General features: G+C 59.5%; 3 protein-coding genes across 3 annotated transcripts; all 3 read right to left on the reverse strand.

Annotated features, from left to right (window-relative positions):
* Window positions 1-1,013: 1,013 nt before the first annotated feature.
* LOC147413330 (E3 ubiquitin-protein ligase Topors-like) lies at window positions 1,014-1,937 on the reverse strand. Its single transcript, XM_086480146.1, has one exon. The coding sequence runs from the start codon at window positions 1,935-1,937 to the stop codon at window positions 1,014-1,016; it is 924 nt and encodes a 307-aa protein (XP_086336272.1).
* Window positions 1,938-11,513: 9,576 nt separating this feature from the next.
* On the reverse strand, window positions 11,514-12,437 carry LOC147413331 (E3 ubiquitin-protein ligase Topors-like). The gene has a single exon (XM_086480147.1). It carries the CDS (start codon window positions 12,435-12,437, stop codon window positions 11,514-11,516), a length of 924 nt encoding a protein of 307 aa, XP_086336273.1.
* A 4,327-nt stretch (window positions 12,438-16,764) lies between these two features.
* Window positions 16,765-17,688, reverse strand: LOC147413332 (E3 ubiquitin-protein ligase Topors-like). Its single transcript, XM_086480148.1, has one exon. It carries the CDS (start codon window positions 17,686-17,688, stop codon window positions 16,765-16,767), a length of 924 nt encoding a protein of 307 aa, XP_086336274.1.
* Window positions 17,689-18,328: the final 640 nt, after the last annotated feature.

Raw genomic sequence — 18,328 nt, forward strand, 5'->3', positions numbered from 1 at the left:
CCTCTGTCACGTTTTACCCAGGAACTACTAACTCGAGCTCGATTTTTGCAGTAAGTGTGTTTATCAAGGGCAATTCCAAACTTCTTCTTCTAACTGTTGACTTAATAACTTACCTATCTTTGCAACTTTGCGAACCTGCCTTACTGAAAGACCTAGGCAGGACTGTGAAACAGGCAAACGTTGACTCTGACGAGTGGCTACACACGTACAATCCTTACTCATAAACCATTGAGCAAGTCTGAGACTAGGACTGGATCTTCCTCTCGGAAGGCATTTGGACAGTAAGGAGGTCCTCTCTGAAGGTCGTGGCGCCACAGGAGGGCTTCCCTTACCCCTCTCCTTTCTCTGTATCCTTAATCATAAACCGTTGACCAGGCCTGGGGCTAAGGCTGAATCTAGGCATACCCAGGCACCTCTCTGAGAAGGAGTTTAGAGAGCAAGGGGGACCACTGTGAGCCTCGTGACTCAAAGGGAGCGTCTCCTTACTCCTTGTATTCCCAGACATGAACCACGGAGCAGTTCAACGGGAGGGCCTCCCTCAACCACCTGTCCAAGCGAGTTGCCCTTTTACGCGACAGGGCGGGAAGGGAGCCTCGTCCCGTCTCCCGCCGCCCTTCCTCTGCCCCACGGTGTTAACAGGACCCACAGTGGGTGCACCGCGTCCCTTGAGTCCCGCAGCCCAGGGCCGTGGCACTGCCACTGCTAGTACCAGACTGCAGGCCCTGTAGGGAGTTTGCAAGGCCTCTGGGTGGAGGAGGTAGTAGGGCCCAGCGGACCCGTGAGGTAACGGTGGGCGTAGCACCAGGAGAAGGGGGAGAAAGCAGCACGGGTGGGGACAGCGATGCCACCTGCATCGTTAGGAACGCTGGGCCTTTTTGTGCAGTTTTCCTGCCTTTCTTTTATTGCAAAATAATTAGATTTAGGGGGCCGGCCAGGATCTCCTGTGGGCCAGCCTGAGCCCCAGCTGCCGGCCTGGACGTGGTTTGGCCAGCCCCTGAGGCACCCTGCCAGTGTCACCGACAGCGGGGTGGCTTCTTGCGGTGCTGGGAGGGGTCCTCAGGGCTGCTGGCCCTCCTCTTCGGGGCTCGCCGGGTCCCGCCAGGGGACCGTGGACTGTCCCGGCTGGCAGTGGAAGGCCCGGGCACAGCCTCCTCCGGGTCCTGCTGTGGCTCTTCTGCCTCCCCACGGGTGGGAATGGGGGTGTTGGGGGGGCTCCTGCGACCTCGCTGGAGGGCTGGGCTGTGGGCAGGAGACCCCCTTTGGGAGGCAGCGGGGCCGGCAGCATCCTGGGGGCTGCCGTCCTGCCCCCCAGCCGCACCGGCGTCCTGGAGGCCCAGCCGACGTCGGGCCCGCCCGCTGCACCGGCGCACGATGGTGGCGACGAGCTGGTGGACAAAGCTCCTCGTGCGCCTGCCCAGGGTGTCCCGCAGCAGCTGGATCAGAGCCTCCTCATCCAGGCCAAAGTAGCGCAGCGTGGAAAGGACGAGGCTCTGCGCTGCCGCTGCTTCCTGGGCATCCTCGAAGAGCTGCCCCAGCTCCTGATGCAGCCAGGGCAGCAGGGGGTGGAGGACAGCGCGGTACGTGCGGAAGATGGACGCCCAGACGCACGCGTAGAAGCCGCCCACTGGAGCCATGGGCGGCGGCCCCGCAGCTGGTGGCCGGGCTGCAGCTGGCTGTCCCGGCGCTCCTCCTGTCGGCTGGACGACGACTGATGGTGCTGCAGGCGGTGGGATGTCACGCTCCTGAAAGTCGTCGTCCGCCCGCACCGAGTGCACGATGGAGCTCGCCCTCCTCTTGCAGAGGGGGCACTCGGGCTTGCTCTCAACCCACCGCGCGATGCACGGGTAGCAGAACGGGTGGAGGCAGGGCATCACGAAGCTGGCCTCCTCCCAGCTGTCCAGGCATATTGGACAGCGGTTGTCCAGCTCCGCGGCCATGCTCTCCACGTGCTGCGGTGGGCTGAGGGGAGCTGGGGATGTCGAGCTGCTCCCTCTCACCGGCGCTGCAGCAGCGGGGGTCACGCTAGAAAAGGAAGGGCGGCCACAGTCTTTGGCTGCTCCAGGGAGGGGTGGAAGAAACGTCCAGGCCCCTCAAGAAAGCAGCCCTCTCGGCTCCCCGGGGTGCGGTTTCCCCGCACGGAGCTCACCTCTGCTGCTGCGAGCGCGCCTCCGGAGTGCCCCGGCTGCCGGAAGCAGACGGGGCCGGGGAAAACCCTCCGATGGCTCTGGGGTCGGGCACTGAGAGTTGCCGTGAAGAACTCCCCGAGCACGACCTCAGCACCAGCACCAGCCTCGCTCGACACTCCAACCTCACGTACTCGCTCAGCTGGAGTGCGGGCACGAGCCAGCTGGGTGAGACTCGGCACCCGGCTATAAGCAGCGAGGGGTGTGTGGTCACAATGCGTCACCCGGCAACGTCGTCGTCCAGTGCTTGGTGAACATAAAATCAAAGAATCATGGAACGGTTTGGCTTGGAAGGGACCTCAAAGATGATCTAGTTCCAAGCCCCCTGCCACGGCAGGGACACCTGCCACGAGAGCAGGTTGCTCACGGCTCCATCCAGCCTGGCCTTGAACACTTCCAGGGATGGAGCATCCCCAGCGTCCTTAGGCAACCTGTTCCAGCGTCTCACCACCCTCAGGGTGGAGATCTTCTTCCTCATATCTAGTCTGACCCTGCCCTCTCCCAGCTTCCTCGTCCGATCACTGCAGGCCCTGGTAAAAAGTCCCTGCCCCACCTTCTTGTAGGCCCCCCTCAGGTACTGGAAGGCCGCTAGAAGGTCTCCCCGGAGCCTTCTCTTTTCCAGGCTGAACAAGCCCAACTCTCTCAGCCTGTCCTCGTAGGAAAGGTGTTCCAACTCTCTGACCACCTTGGTAGCCCTCCTCTGCACTCGCTCCAGCAGCTCCATGTCTTTCTTGTGTTGGGGGCTCCAGAGCTGGACGCACTATTCCAGGTGGGGTCTCACGAGGGGAGGGCAGGGCAGAGCAGAGGGGCAGAATCACCTCCCTCGGCCTGCTGGCCACACATCTTTTGATGCAGCCCAGGATACGGTTGGCTTTCCGCGCTGCTCACGTTCATGTCACGGTCCATCCCTGGGTGACATGAGAACCCATCGCTCGGGGACGTCACCGTCCATCGCTTGGGAACATGAAAATGGGCCGTCCTCACGTGCAGCACTCGCACATTTTCTCGGTTTGAGGCTGGGCCGGCCACTAACGAATGACAGACGCTCTCTACTAACCCCTCTCCCCTCCCAAAAGGGAAAAGGAAAGAGAACAAGAGGACAAGAGAGAGAGACTTTACGGTTTGGAAAAGAAAACGAAAACAGCTTTAATGAAACAATAACAATAAAAGAATAAGGAATAATAAGAATAAGGAAATATTGAAATATATACAATATGTACAAATATATGTAAAACCAATACCGAACCCAACTCCCCCCACCCTGATGACGATACGTCACCACCACGCTGCAGGGCTGGCACTGGGGCAGTCCCAGGCTGGACTCGGCAGCAGACAGGGACGGGATGCAGGAGCTGGACTCAGGCACTGGATTCAGGGATGCACGGATCGGGATCGATGACAGAAGAACAGGCAGAGTCCTCCTCAGATGTCGGCCATCGAAGAAGAGAGGAAGAGAGACCAAGAGAGCGAGACCCTCGTGATCTCTCAGCTTTACACTGAATATGACGTCTATGGGACGGAATACTCTGTTGGTCAGGTTTGGGTCACCTGTCCAGTTCGCTCCTCCGTGTAGGCGCGACCCTTTTCTCTCCCGGCTCCCCGACACGGAGTACAAGATTTAGCAGTGACCTTGGTCGCCATAAGAACAAGTATAAGCAAGGGCCCCTCTGCACACCGTTCCTTGGTACGAGCTATAAACATCAGGCCTTATCACTGCTGGGAGCAGTCGCTGTCTGGAAATATGTGCTGCTGTTAGTTAGAGGAGACTTAGCTGAAAAGTTAAAGCACTAAACCAGAATTAGTTCTGATTTAGCCCAAACCAGAACACACATGTACCTGGTGTTGCTGCAACACCACTGCCCACTCCATCCCCCATCTCTTGTCTTGTGCTCGGCATCGGTGTTTCACAGCGGTCACTGGGGCCTCGGTCACGTCTTCCCGGAGCCCCGTCAGGTCGCTCTGGCGGTGGCTGACAGCTCCAGGCTTATGTGGCAGGAGGGTTCCTTTGGTAAGTGACACCTCGTGCCTCCCTGGGAGGCTGCAGGACAAAGGCCCACGGGCTCTCCGCACAGCCCGGCACTGCTGGCCAGCCCTCTGGGCTCCCCTGCTGCCTCCTCCCCCGGCGGCTCACAGGCAGCACGTGGCTCGCTCTTGGGGATCTTGTTCTACCCGGAGGGGAATCAAAGCGTATGGCTGCCTGCAGCCCCAAGCCCTGGGTGTCCCTTTGCTGCGAGCCCTGAGGAGCGTCCGCCAAGGTGTTCTGCAGGGAGAGGACAACTGAAGGCATCCTGTTAGCACCCCTGTTTGAGCAGTACCCAGGCAGTCAGGCACAGAGCTGGTATGTAGCAGAAGTCACTAGTTCAACTGCAATCAGGAGAAGTCAGGGAAATCTCTGGACCAATCTGGTGCTCTGAAGAGTATTTCGTGGGTAATATAAGCACGTGCAAGTGAGAAGCTTTGAGATTATAAAGGGAATTTGCGCTTTGGCACATTTCTGTGGAAGAAAGAAAGTAGGCGTTTAGTGTTTAAAATGAAGTTTCTTACCTAGGAACACCAGTAAAAGGTGGCTAAGAGCTGCTGGGGTTAATTGTCACAGAAGGAGACGAAGTTAGTCGAGCAGGACCTACCTGCCTTTCATACACCCCTGCTGACTGGGCCCGATCACCTGCTTGTCCCGTACGTGCCGTGCGATGGCACTCAAGATGACCTTCCCCGGCCCCGAGGTCAGGCTGACAGGCTCCCTGGACTCCCTGGATCCTCCTTCCGGCCCTTCTTGTGGATGGGCGTCACATTTGCCTGCTTCCAGTCCACCGGGACCCCCTGGGACATCTGTAGCGAGCGTTGGTCCCCCCACCCTCACCCCCTGAACTCATGGCAACATTAGCCTGCTGGGAGACAGTCAGCACACGAGATATGACTCGGTCCCACCTCGTCGTTAGGCGTAAAATTAGTCTTTAGAATCCTCTGGTTTAGAGGAAGAGAATTTCAACTCTCTGCGTGGCTCAACGGGCCTGGACCTCTCTCCTCCCCAGGCAGGGACGCCTCTTTGGTAAGACTTGTGCCTCCGCCTCTGTCACGTTTTACCCAGGAACTACTAACTCGAGCTCGATTTTTGCAGTAAGTGTGTTTATCAAGGGCAATTCCAAACTTCTTCTTCTAACTGTTGACTTAATAACTTACCTATCTTTGCAACTTTGCGAACCTGCCTTACTGAAAGACCTAGGCAGGACTGTGAAACAGGCAAACGTTGACTCTGACGAGTGGCTACACACGTACAATCCTTACTCATAAACCATTGAGCAAGTCTGAGACTAGGACTGGATCTTCCTCTCGGAAGGCATTTGGACAGTAAGGAGGTCCTCTCTGAAGGTCGTGGCGCCACAGGAGGGCTTCCCTTACCCCTCTCCTTTCTCTGTATCCTTAATCATAAACCGTTGACCAGGCCTGGGGCTAAGGCTGAATCTAGGCATACCCAGGCACCTCTCTGAGAAGGAGTTTAGAGAGCAAGGGGGACCACTGTGAGCCTCGTGACTCAAAGGGAGCGTCTCCTTACTCCTTGTATTCCCAGACATGAACCACGGAGCAGTTCAACGGGAGGGCCTCCCTCAACCACCTGTCCAAGCGAGTTGCCCTTTTACGCGACAGGGCGGGAAGGGAGCCTCGTCCCGTCTCCCGCCGCCCTTCCTCTGCCCCACGGTGTTAACAGGACCCACAGTGGGTGCACCGCGTCCCTTGAGTCCCGCAGCCCAGGGCCGTGGCACTGCCACTGCTAGTACCAGACTGCAGGCCCTGTAGGGAGTTTGCAAGGCCTCTGGGTGGAGGAGGTAGTAGGGCCCAGCGGACCCGTGAGGTAACGGTGGGCGTAGCACCAGGAGAAGGGGGAGAAAGCAGCACGGGTGGGGACAGCGATGCCACCTGCATCGTTAGGAACGCTGGGCCTTTTTGTGCAGTTTTCCTGCCTTTCTTTTATTGCAAAATAATTAGATTTAGGGGGCCGGCCAGGATCTCCTGGGGGCCAGCCTGAGCCCCAGCTGCCGGCCTGGACGTGGTTTGGCCAGCCCCTGAGGCACCCTGCCAGTGTCACCGACAGCGGGGTGGCTTCTTGCGGTGCTGGGAGGGGTCCTCAGGGCTGCTGGCCCTCCTCTTCGGGGCTCGCCGGGTCCCGCCAGGGGACCGTGGACTGTCCCGGCTGGCAGTGGAAGGCCCGGGCACAGCCTCCTCCGGGTCCTGCTGTGGCTCTTCTGCCTCCCCACGGGTGGGAATGGGGGTGTTGGGGGGGCTCCTGCGACCTCGCTGGAGGGCTGGGCTGTGGGCAGGAGACCCCCTTTGGGAGGCAGCGGGGCCGGCAGCATCCTGGGGGCTGCCGTCCTGCCCCCCGGCCGCACCGGCGTCCTGGAGGCCCAGCCGACGTCGGGCCCGCCCGCTGCACCGGCGCATGATGGTGGCGACGAGCTGGTGGACAAAGCTCCTCGTGCGCCTGCCCAGGGTGTCCCGCAGCAGCTGGATCAGAGCCTCCTCATCCAGGCCAAAGTAGCGCAGCGTGGAAAGGACGAGGCTCTGCGCTGCCGCTGCTTCCTGGGCATCCTCGAAGAGCTGCCCCAGCTCCTGATGCAGCCAGGGCAGCAGGGGGTGGAGGACAGCGCGGTACGTGCGGAAGATGGACGCCCAGACGCAGGCGTAGAAGCCGCCCACTGGAGCCATGGGCGGCGGCCCCGCAGCTGGTGGCCGGGCTGCAGCTGGCTGTCCCGGCGCTCCTCCTGTCGGCTGGACGACGACTGATGGTGCTGCAGGCGGTGGGATGTCACGCTCCTGAAAGTCGTCGTCCGCCCGCACCGAGTGCACGATGGAGCTCGCCCTCCTCTTGCAGAGGGGGCACTCGGGCTTGCTCTCAACCCACCGCGCGATGCACGGGTAGCAGAACGGGTGGAGGCAGGGCATCACGAAGCTGGCCTCCTCCCAGCTGTCCAGGCATATTGGACAGCGGTTGTCCAGCTCCGCGGCCATGCTCTCCACGTGCTGCGGTGGGCTGAGGGGAGCTGGGGATGTCGAGCTGCTCCCTCTCACCGGCGCTGCAGCAGCGGGGGTCACGCTAGAAAAGGAAGGGCGGCCACAGTCTTTGGCTGCTCCAGGGAGGGGTGGAAGAAACGTCCAGGCCCCTCAAGAAAGCAGCCCTCTCGGCTCCCCGGGGTGCGGTTTCCCCGCACGGAGCTCACCTCTGCTGCTGCGAGCGCGCCTCCGGAGTGCCCCGGCTGCCGGAAGCAGACGGGGCCGGGGAAAACCCTCCGATGGCTCTGGGGTCGGGCACTGAGAGTTGCCGTGAAGAACTCCCCGAGCACGACCTCAGCACCAGCACCAGCCTCGCTCGACACTCCAACCTCACGTACTCGCTCAGCTGGAGTGCGGGCACGAGCCAGCTGGGTGAGACTCGGCACCCGGCTATAAGCAGCGAGGGGTGTGTGGTCACAATGCGTCACCCGGCAACGTCGTCGTCCAGTGCATGGTGAACATAAAATCAAAGAATCATGGAACGGTTTGGCTTGGAAGGGACCTCAAAGATGAACTAGTTCCAAGCCCCCTGCCACGGCAGGGACACCTGCCACGAGAGCAGGTTGCTCACGGCTCCATCCAGCCTGGCCTTGAACACTTCCAGGGATGGAGCATCCCCAGCGTCCTTAGGCAACCTGTTCCAGCGTCTCACCACCCTCAGGGTGGAGATCTTCTTCCTCATATCTAGTCTGACCCTGCCCTCTCCCAGCTTCCTCGTCCGATCACTGCAGGCCCTGGTAAAAAGTCCCTGCCCCACCTTCTTGTGGGCCCCCTTCAGGTACTGGAAGGCCGCTAGAAGGTCTCCCCGGAGCCTTCTCTTTTCCAGGCTGAACAAGCCCAACTCTCTCAGCCTGTCCTCGTAGGAAAGGTGTTCCAACTCTCTGACCGCCTTGGTAGCCCTCCTCTGCACTCGCTCCAGCAGCTCCATGTCTTTCTTGTGTTGGGGGCTCCAGAGCTGGACGCACTATTCCAGGTGGGGTCTCACGAGGGGAGGGCAGGGCAGAGCAGAGGGGCAGAATCACCTCCCTCGGCCTGCTGGCCACACATCTTTTGATGCAGCCCAGGATACGGTTGGCTTTCCGCGCTGCTCACGTTCATGTCACGGTCCATCCCTGGGTGACATGAGAACCCATCGCTCGGGGACGTCACCGTCCATCGCTTGGGAACATGAAAATGGGCCGTCCTCACGTGCAGCACTCGTACATTTTCTCGGTTTGAGGCTGGGCCGGCCACTAACGAATGACAGACGCTCTCTACTAACCCCTCTCCCCTCCCAAAAGGGAAAAGGAAAGAGAACAAGAGGACAAGAGAGAGAGACTTTACGGTTTGGAAAAGAAAACGAAAACAGCTTTAATGAAACAATAACAATAAAAGAATAAGGAATAATAAGAATAAGGAAATATTGAAATATATACAATATGTACAAATATATGTAAAACCAATACCGAACCCAACTCCCCCCACCCTGATGACAATACGTCACCACCACGCTGCAGGGCTGGCACTGGGGCAGTCCCAGGCTGGACTCGGCAGCAGACAGGGATAGGATGCAGGAGCTGGACTCAGGCACTGGATTCAGGGATGCACGGATCGGGATCGACGACAGAAGAACAGGCAGAGTCCTCCTCAGATGTCGGCCATCGAAGAAGAGAGGAAGAGAGACCAAGAGAGCGAGACCCTCGTGATCTCTCAGCTTTACACTGAATATGACGTCTATGGGACGGAATACTCTGTTGGTCAGGTTTGGGTCACCTGTCCAGTTCGCTCCTCCCTGTAGGCGCGACCCTTTTCACTCCCGGCTCCCCGACACGGAGTACAAGATTTAGCAGTGACCTTGGTCGCCATAAGAACAAGTATAAGCAAGGGCCCCTCTGCACACCGTTCCTTGGTACGAGCTATAAACATCAGGCCTTATCACTGCTGGGAGCAGTCGCTGTCTGGAAATATGTGCTGCTGTTAGTTAGAGGAGACTTAGCTGAAAAGTTAAAGCACTAAACCAGAATTAGTTCTGATTTAGCCCAAACCAGAACACACATGTACCTGGCGTTGCTGCAACACCACTGCCCACTCCATCCCCCATCTCTCGTCTTGTGCTCGGCATCGGTGTTTCACAGCGGTCACTGGGGCCTCGGTCACGTCTTCCCGGAGCCCCGTCAGGTCGCTCTGGCGGTGGCTGACAGCTCCAGGCTTATGTGGCAGGAGGGTTCCTTTGGTAAGTGACACCTCGTGCCTCCCTGGGAGGCTGCAGGACAAAGGCCCACGGGCTCTCCGCACAGCCCGGCACTGCTGGCCAGCCCTCTGGGCTCCCCTGCTGCCTCCTCCCCCGGCGGCTCACAGGCAGCACGTGGCTCGCTCTTGGGGATCTTGTTCTACCCGGAGGGGAATCAAAGCGTATGGCTGCCTGCAGCCCCAAGCCCTGGGTGTCCCTTTGCTGCGAGCCCTGAGGAGCGTCCGCCAAGGTGTTCTGCAGGGAGAGGACAACTGAAGGCATCCTGTTAGCACCCCTGTTTGAGCAGTACCCAGGCAGTCAGGCACAGAGCTGGTATGTAGCAGAAGTCACTAGTTCAACTGCAATCAGGAGAAGTCAGGGAAATCTCTGGACCAATCTGGTGCTCTGAAGAGTATTTCGTGGGTAATATAAGCACGTGCAAGTGAGAAGCTTTGAGATTATAAAGGGAATTTGCGCTTTGGCACATTTCTGTGGAAGAAAGAAAGTAGGCGTTTAGTGTTTAAAATGAAGTTTCTTACCTAGGAACACCAGTAAAAGGTGGCTAAGAGCTGCTGGGGTTAATTGTCACAGAAGGAGACGAAGTTAGTCGAGCAGGACCTACCTGCCTTTCATACACCCCTGCTGACTGGGCCCGATCACCTGCTTGTCCCGTACGTGCCGTGCGATGGCACTCAAGATGACCTTCCCCGGCCCCGAGGTCAGGCTGACAGGCTCCCTGGACTCCCTGGATCCTCCTTCCGGCCCTTCTTGTGGATGGGCGTCACATTTGCCTGCTTCCAGTCCACCGGGACCCCCTGGGACATCTGTAGCGAGCGTTGGTCCCCCCACCCTCACCCCCTGAACTCATGGCAACATTAGCCTGCTGGGAGACAGTCAGCACACGAGATATGACTCGGTCCCACCTCGTCGTTAGGCGTAAAATTAGTCTTTAGAATCCTCTGGTTTAGAGGAAGAGAATTTCAACTCTCTGCGTGGCTCAACGGGCCTGGACCTCTCTCCTCCCCAGGCAGGGACGCCTCTTTGGTAAGACTTGTGCCTCCGCCTCTGTCACGTTTTACCCAGGAACTACTAACTCGAGCTCGATTTTTGCAGTAAGTGTGTTTATCAAGGGCAATTCCAAACTTCTTCTTCTAACTGTTGACTTAATAACTTACCTATCTTTGCAACTTTGCGAACCTGCCTTACTGAAAGACCTAGGCAGGACTGTGAAACAGGCAAACGTTGACTCTGACGAGTGGCTACACACGTACAATCCTTACTCATAAACCATTGAGCAAGTCTGAGACTAGGACTGGATCTTCCTCTCGGAAGGCATTTGGACAGTAAGGAGGTCCTCTCTGAAGGTCGTGGCGCCACAGGAGGGCTTCCCTTACCCCTCTCCTTTCTCTGTATCCTTAATCATAAACCGTTGACCAGGCCTGGGGCTAAGGCTGAATCTAGGCATACCCAGGCACCTCTCTGAGAAGGAGTTTAGAGAGCAAGGGGGACCACTGTGAGCCTCGTGACTCAAAGGGAGCGTCTCCTTACTCCTTGTATTCCCAGACATGAACCACGGAGCAGTTCAACGGGAGGGCCTCCCTCAACCACCTGTCCAAGCGAGTTGCCCTTTTACGCGACAGGGCGGGAAGGGAGCCTCGTCCCGTCTCCCGCCGCCCTTCCTCTGCCCCACGGTGTTAACAGGACCCACAGTGGGTGCACCGCGTCCCTTGAGTCCCGCAGCCCAGGGCCGTGGCACTGCCACTGCTAGTACCAGACTGCAGGCCCTGTAGGGAGTTTGCAAGGCCTCTGGGTGGAGGAGGTAGTAGGGCCCAGCGGACCCGTGAGGTAACGGTGGGCGTAGCACCAGGAGAAGGGGGAGAAAGCAGCACGGGTGGGGACAGCGATGCCACCTGCATCGTTAGGAACGCTGGGCCTTTTTGTGCAGTTTTCCTGCCTTTCTTTTATTGCAAAATAATTAGATTTAGGGGGCCGGCCAGGATCTCCTGGGGGCCAGCCTGAGCCCCAGCTGCCGGCCTGGACGTGGTTTGGCCAGCCCCTGAGGCACCCTGCCAGTGTCACCGACAGCGGGGTGGCTTCTTGCGGTGCTGGGAGGGGTCCTCAGGGCTGCTGGCCCTCCTCTTCGGGGCTCGCCGGGTCCCGCCAGGGGACCGTGGACTGTCCCGGCTGGCAGTGGAAGGCCCGGGCACAGCCTCCTCCGGGTCCTGCTGTGGCTCTTCTGCCTCCCCACGGGTGGGAATGGGGGTGTTGGGGGGGCTCCTGCGACCTCGCTGGAGGGCTGGGCTGTGGGCAGGAGACCCCCTTTGGGAGGCAGCGGGGCCGGCAGCATCCTGGGGGCTGCCGTCCTGCCCCCCGGCCGCACCGGCGTCCTGGAGGCCCAGCCGACGTCGGGCCCGCCCGCTGCACCGGCGCACGATGGTGGCGACGAGCTGGTGGACAAAGCTCCTCGTGCGCCTGCCCAGGGTGTCCCGCAGCAGCTGGATCAGAGCCTCCTCATCCAGGCCAAAGTAGCGCAGCGTGGAAAGGACGAGGCTCTGCGCTGCCGCTGCTTCCTGGGCATCCTCGAAGAGCTGCCCCAGCTCCTGATGCAGCCAGGGCAGCAGGGGGTGGAGGACAGCGCGGTACGTGCGGAAGATGGACGCCCAGACGCACGCGTAGAAGCCGCCCACTGGAGCCATGGGCGGCGGCCCCGCAGCTGGTGGCCGGGCTGCAGCTGGCTGTCCCGGCGCTCCTCCTGTCGGCTGGACGACGACTGATGGTGCTGCAGGCGGTGGGATGTCACGCTCCTGAAAGTCGTCGTCCGCCCGCACCGAGTGCACGATGGAGCTCGCCCTCCTCTTGCAGAGGGGGCACTCGGGCTTGCTCTCAACCCACCGCGCGATGCACGGGTAGCAGAACGGGTGGAGGCAGGGCATCACGAAGCTGGCCTCCTCCCAGCTGTCCAGGCATATTGGACAGCGGTTGTCCAGCTCCGCGGCCATGCTCTCCACGTGCTGCGGTGGGCTGAGGGGAGCTGGGGATGTCGAGCTGCTCCCTCTCACCGGCGCTGCAGCAGCGGGGGTCACGCTAGAAAAGGAAGGGCGGCCACAGTCTTTGGCTGCTCCAGGGAGGGGTGGAAGAAACGTCCAGGCCCCTCAAGAAAGCAGCCCTCTCGGCTCCCCGGGGTGCGGTTTCCCCGCACGGAGCTCACCTCTGCTGCTGCGAGCGCGCCTCCGGAGTGCCCCGGCTGCCGGAAGCAGACGGGGCCGGGGAAAACCCTCCGATGGCTCTGGGGTCGGGCACTGAGAGTTGCCGTGAAGAACTCCCCGAGCACGACCTCAGCACCAGCACCAGCCTCGCTCAACACTCCAACCTCACGTACTCGCTCAGCTGGAGTGCGGGCACGAGCCAGCTGGGTGAGACTCGGCACCCGGCTATAAGCAGCGAGGGGTGTGTGGTCACAATGCGTCACCCGGCAACGTCGTCGTCCAGTGCATGGTGAACATAAAATCAAAGAATCATGGAACGGTTTGGCTTGGAAGGGACCTCAAAGATGATCTAGTTCCAAGCCCCCTGCCACGGCAGGGACACCTGCCACGAGAGCAGGTTGCTCACGGCTCCATCCAGCCTGGCCTTGAACACTTCCAGGGATGGAGCATCCCCAGCGTCCTTAGGCAACCTGTTCCAGCGTCTCACCACCCTCAGGGTGGAGATCTTCTTCCTCATATCTAGTCTGACCCTGCCCTCTCCCAGCTTCCTCGTCCGATCACTGCAGGCCCTGGTAAAAAGTCCCTGCCCCACCTTCTTGTAGGCCCCCCTCAGGTACTGGAAGGCCGCTAGAAGGTCTCCCCGGAGCCTTCTCTTTTCCAGGCTGAACAAGCCCAACTCTCTCAGCCTGTCCTCGTAGGAAAGGTGTTCCAACTCTCTGACCACCTTGGTAGCCCTCCTCTGCACTCGCTCCAGCAGCTCCATGTCTTTCTTGTGTTGGGGGCTCCAGAGCTGGACGCACTATTCCAGGTGGGGTCTCACGAGGGGAGGGCAGGGCAGAGCAGAGGGGCAGAATCACCTCCCTCGGCCTGCTGGCCACACATCTTTTGATGCAGCCCAGGATACGGTTGGCTTTCCGCGCTGCTCACGTTCATGTCACGGTCCATCCCTGGGTGACATGAGAACCCATCGCTCGGGGACGTCACCGTCCATCGCTTGGGAACATGAAAATGGGCCGTCCTCACGTGCAGCACTCGCACATTTTCTCGGTTTGAGGCTGGGCCGGCCACTAACGAATGACAGACGCTCTCTACTAACCCCTCTCCCCTCCCAAAAGGGAAAAGGAAAGAGAACAAGAGGACAAGAGAGAGAGACTTTACGGTTTGGAAAAGAAAACGAAAACAGCTTTAATGAAACAATAACAATAAAAGAATAAGGAATAATAAGAATAAGGAAATATTGAAATATATACAATATGTACAAATATACGTAAAACCAATACCGAACCCAACTCCCCCCACCCTGATGACGATACGTCACCACCACGCTGCAGGGCTGGCACTGGGGCAGTCCCAGGCTGGACTCGGCAGCAGACAGGGACGGGATGCAGGAGCTGGACTCAGGCACTGGATTCAGGGATGCACGGATCGGGATCGACGACAGAAGAACAGGCAGAGTCCTCCTCAGATGTCGGCCATCGAAGAAGAGAGGAAGAGAGACCAAGAGAGCGAGACCCTCGTGATCTCTCAGCTTTACACTGAATATGACGTCTATGGGACGGAATACTCTGTTGGTCAGGTTTGGGTCACCTGTCCAGTTCGCTCCTCCGTGTAGGCGCGACCCTTTTCTCTCCCGGCTCCCCGACACGGAGTACAAGATTTAGCAGTGACCTTGGTCGCCATAAGAACAAGTATAAGCAAGGGCCCCTCTGCACACCGTTCCTTGGTACGAGCTATAAACATCAGGCCTTATCACTGCTGGGAGCAGTCGCTGTCTGGAAATATGTGCTGCTGTTAGTTAGAGGAGACTTAGCTGAAAAGTTAAAGCACTAAACCAGAATTAGTTCTGATTTAGCCCAAACCAGAACACACATGTACCTGGCGTTGCTGCAACACCACTGCCCACTCCATCCCCCATCTCTCGTCTTGTGCTCGGCATCGGTGTTTCACAGCGGTCACTGGGGCCTCGGTCACGTCTTCCCGGAGCCCCGTCAGGTCGCTCTGGCGGTGGCTGACAGCTCCAGGCTTATGTGGCAGGAGGGTTCCTTTGGTAAGTGACACCTCGTGCCTCCCTGGGAGGCTGCAGGACAAAGGCCCACGGGCTCTCCGCACAGCCCGGCACTGCTGGCCAGCCCTCTGGGCTCCCCTGCTGCCTCCTCCCCCGGCGGCTCACAGGCAGCACGTGGCTCGCTCTTGGGGATCTTGTTCTAACCCGGAGGGGAATCAAAGCGTATGGCTGCCTGCAGCCCCAAGCCCTGGGTGTCCCTTTGCTGCGAGCCCTGAGGAGCGTCCGCCAAGGTGTTCTGCAGGGAGAGGACAACTGAAGGCATCCTGTTAGCACCCCTGTTTGAGCAGTACCCAGGCAGTCAGGCACAGAGCTGGTATGTAGCAGAAGTCACTAGTTCAACTGCAATCAGGAGAAGTCAGGGAAATCTCTGGACCAATCTGGTGCTCTGAAGAGTATTTCGTGGGTAATATAAGCACGTGCAAGTGAGAAGCTTTGAGATTATAAAGGGAATTTGCGCTTTGGCACATTTCTGTGGAAGAAAGAAAGTAGGCGTTTAGTGTTTAAAATGAAGTTTCTTACCTAGGAACACCAGTAAAAGGTGGCTAAGAGCTGCTGGGGTTAATTGTCACAGAAGGAGACGAAGTTAGTCGAGCAGGACCTACCTGCCTTTCATACACCCCTGCTGACTGGGCCCGATCACCTGCTTGTCCCGTACGTGCCGTGCGATGGCACTCAAGATGACCTTCCCCGGCCCCGAGGTCAGGCTGACAGGCTCCCTGGACTCCCTGGATCCTCCTTCCGGCCCTTCTTGTGGATGGGCGTCACATTTGCCTGCTTCCAGTCCACCGGGACCCCCTGGGACATCTGTAGCGAGCGTTGGTCCCCCCACCCTCACCCCCTGAACTCATGGCAACATTAGCCTGCTGGGAGACAGTCAGCACACGAGATATGACTCGGTCCCACCTCGTCGTTAGGCGTAAAATTAGTCTTTAGAATCCTCTGGTTTAGAGGAAGAGAATTTCAACTCTCTGCGTGGCTCAACGGGCCTGGACCTCTCTCCTCCCCAGGCAGGGACGCCTCTTTGGTAAGACTTGTGCCTCCGCCTCTGTCACGTTTTACCCAGGAACTACTAACTCGAGCTCGATTTTTGCAGTAAGTGTGTTTATCAAGGGCAATTCCAAACTTCTTCTTCTAACTGTTGACTTAATAACTTACCTATCTTTGCAACTTTGCGAACCTGCCTTACTGAAAGACCTAGGCAGGACTGTGAAACAGGCAAACGTTGACTCTGACGAGTGGCTACACACGTACAATCCTTACTCATAAACCATTGAGCAAGTCTGAGACTAGGACTGGATCTTCCTCTCGGAAGGCATTTGGACAGTAAGGAGGTCCTCTCTGAAGGTCGTGGCGCCACAGGAGGGCTTCCCTTACCCCTCTCCTTTCTCTGTATCCTTAATCATAAACCGTTGACCAGGCCTGGGGCTAAGGCTGAATCTAGGCATACCCAGGCACCTCTCTGAGAAGGAGTTTAGAGAGCAAGGGGGACCACTGTGAGCCTCGTGACTCAAAGGGAGCGTCTCCTTACTCCTTGTATTCCCAGACATGAACCACGGAGCAGTTCAACGGGAGGGCCTCCCTCAACCACCTGTCCAAGCGAGTTGCCCTTTTACGCGACAGGGCGGGAAGGGAGCCTCGTCCCGTCTCCCGCCGCCCTTCCTCTGCCCCACGGTGTTAACAGGACCCACAGTGGGTGCACCGCGTCCCTTGAGTCCCGCAGCCCAGGGCCGTGGCACTGCCACTGCTAGTACCAGACTGCAGGCCCTGTAGGGAGTTTGCAAGGCCTCTGGGTGGAGGAGGTAGTAGGGCCCAGCGGACCCGTGAGGTAACGGTGGGCGTAGCACCAGGAGAAGGGGGAGAAAGCAGCACGGGTGGGGACAGCGATGCCACCTGCATCGTTAGGAACGCTGGGCCTTTTTGTGCAGTTTTCCTGCCTTTCTTTTATTGCAAAATAATTAGATTTAGGGGGCCGGCCAGGATCTCCTGGGGGCCAGCCTGAGCCCCAGCTGCCGGCCTGGACGTGGTTTGGCCAGCCCCTGAGGCACCCTGCCAGTGTCACCGACAGCGGGGTGGCTTCTTGCGGTGCTGGGAGGGGTCCTCAGGGCTGCTGGCCCTCCTCTTCGGGGCTCGCCGGGTCCCGCCAGGGGACCGTGGACTGTCCCGGCTGGCAGTGGAAGGCCCGGGCACAGCCTCCTCCGGGTCCTGCTGTGGCTCTTCTGCCTCCCCACGGGTGGGAATGGGGGTGTTGGGGGGGCTCCTGCGACCTCGCTGGAGGGCTGGGCTGTGGGCAGGAGACCCCCTTTGGGAGGCAGCGGGGCCGGCAGCATCCTGGGGGCTGCCGTCCTGCCCCCCGGCCGCACCGGCGTCCTGGAGGCCCAGCCGACGTCGGGCCCGCCCGCTGCACCGGCGCACGATGGTGGCGACGAGCTGGTGGACAAAGCTCCTCGTGCGCCTGCCCAGGGTGTCCCGCAGCAGCTGGATCAGAGCCTCCTCATCCAGGCCAAAGTAGCGCAGCGTGGAAAGGACGAGGCTCTGCGCTGCCGCTGCTTCCTGGGCATCCTCGAAGAGCTGCCCCAGCTCCTGATGCAGCCAGGGCAGCAGGGGGTGGAGGACAGCGCGGTACGTGCGGAAGATGGACGCCCAGACGCACGCGTAGAAGCCGCCCACTGGAGCCATGGGCGGCGGCCCCGCAGCTGGTGGCCGGGCTGCAGCTGGCTGTCCCGGCGCTCCTCCTGTCGGCTGGACGACGACTGATGGTGCTGCAGGCGGTGGGATGTCACGCTCCTGAAAGTCGTCGTCCGCCCGCACCGAGTGCACGATGGAGCTCGCCCTCCTCTTGCAGAGGGGGCACTCGGGCTTGCTCTCAACCCACCGCGCGATGCACGGGTAGCAGAACGGGTGGAGGCAGGGCATCACGAAGCTGGCCTCCTCCCAGCTGTCCAGGCATATTGGACAGCGGTTGTCCAGCTCCGCGGCCATGCTCTCCACGTGCTGCGGTGGGCTGAGGGGAGCTGGGGATGTCGAGCTGCTCCCTCTCACCGGCGCTGCAGCAGCGGGGGTCACGCTAGAAAAGGAAGGGCGGCCACAGTCTTTGGCTGCTCCAGGGAGGGGTGGAAGAAACGTCCAGGCCCCTCAAGAAAGCAGCCCTCTCGGCTCCCCGGGGTGCGGTTTCCCCGCACGGAGCTCACCTCTGCTGCTGCGAGCGCGCCTCCGGAGTGCCCCGGCTGCCGGAAGCAGACGGGGCCGGGGAAAACCCTCCGATGGCTCTGGGGTCGGGCACTGAGAGTTGCCGTGAAGAACTCCCCGAGCACGACCTCAGCACCAGCACCAGCCTCGCTCGACACTCCAACCTCACGTACTCGCTCAGCTGGAGTGCGGGCACGAGCCAGCTGGGTGAGACTCGGCACCCGGCTATAAGCAGCGAGGGGTGTGTGGTCACAATGCGTCACCCGGCAACGTCGTCGTCCAGTGCATGGTGAACATAAAATCAAAGAATCATGGAACGGTTTGGCTTGGAAGGGACCTCAAAGATGATCTAGTTCCAAGCCCCCTGCCACGGCAGGGACACCTGCCACGAGAGCAGGTTGCTCACGGCTCCATCCAGCCTGGCCTTGAACAC

Source organism: Leptosomus discolor, chromosome Z (genome assembly GCF_034619465.1).
Source record: "Leptosomus discolor isolate bLepDis1 chromosome Z, bLepDis1.hap2, whole genome shotgun sequence".
NCBI lineage: Eukaryota > Metazoa > Chordata > Aves > Leptosomiformes > Leptosomidae > Leptosomus > Leptosomus discolor.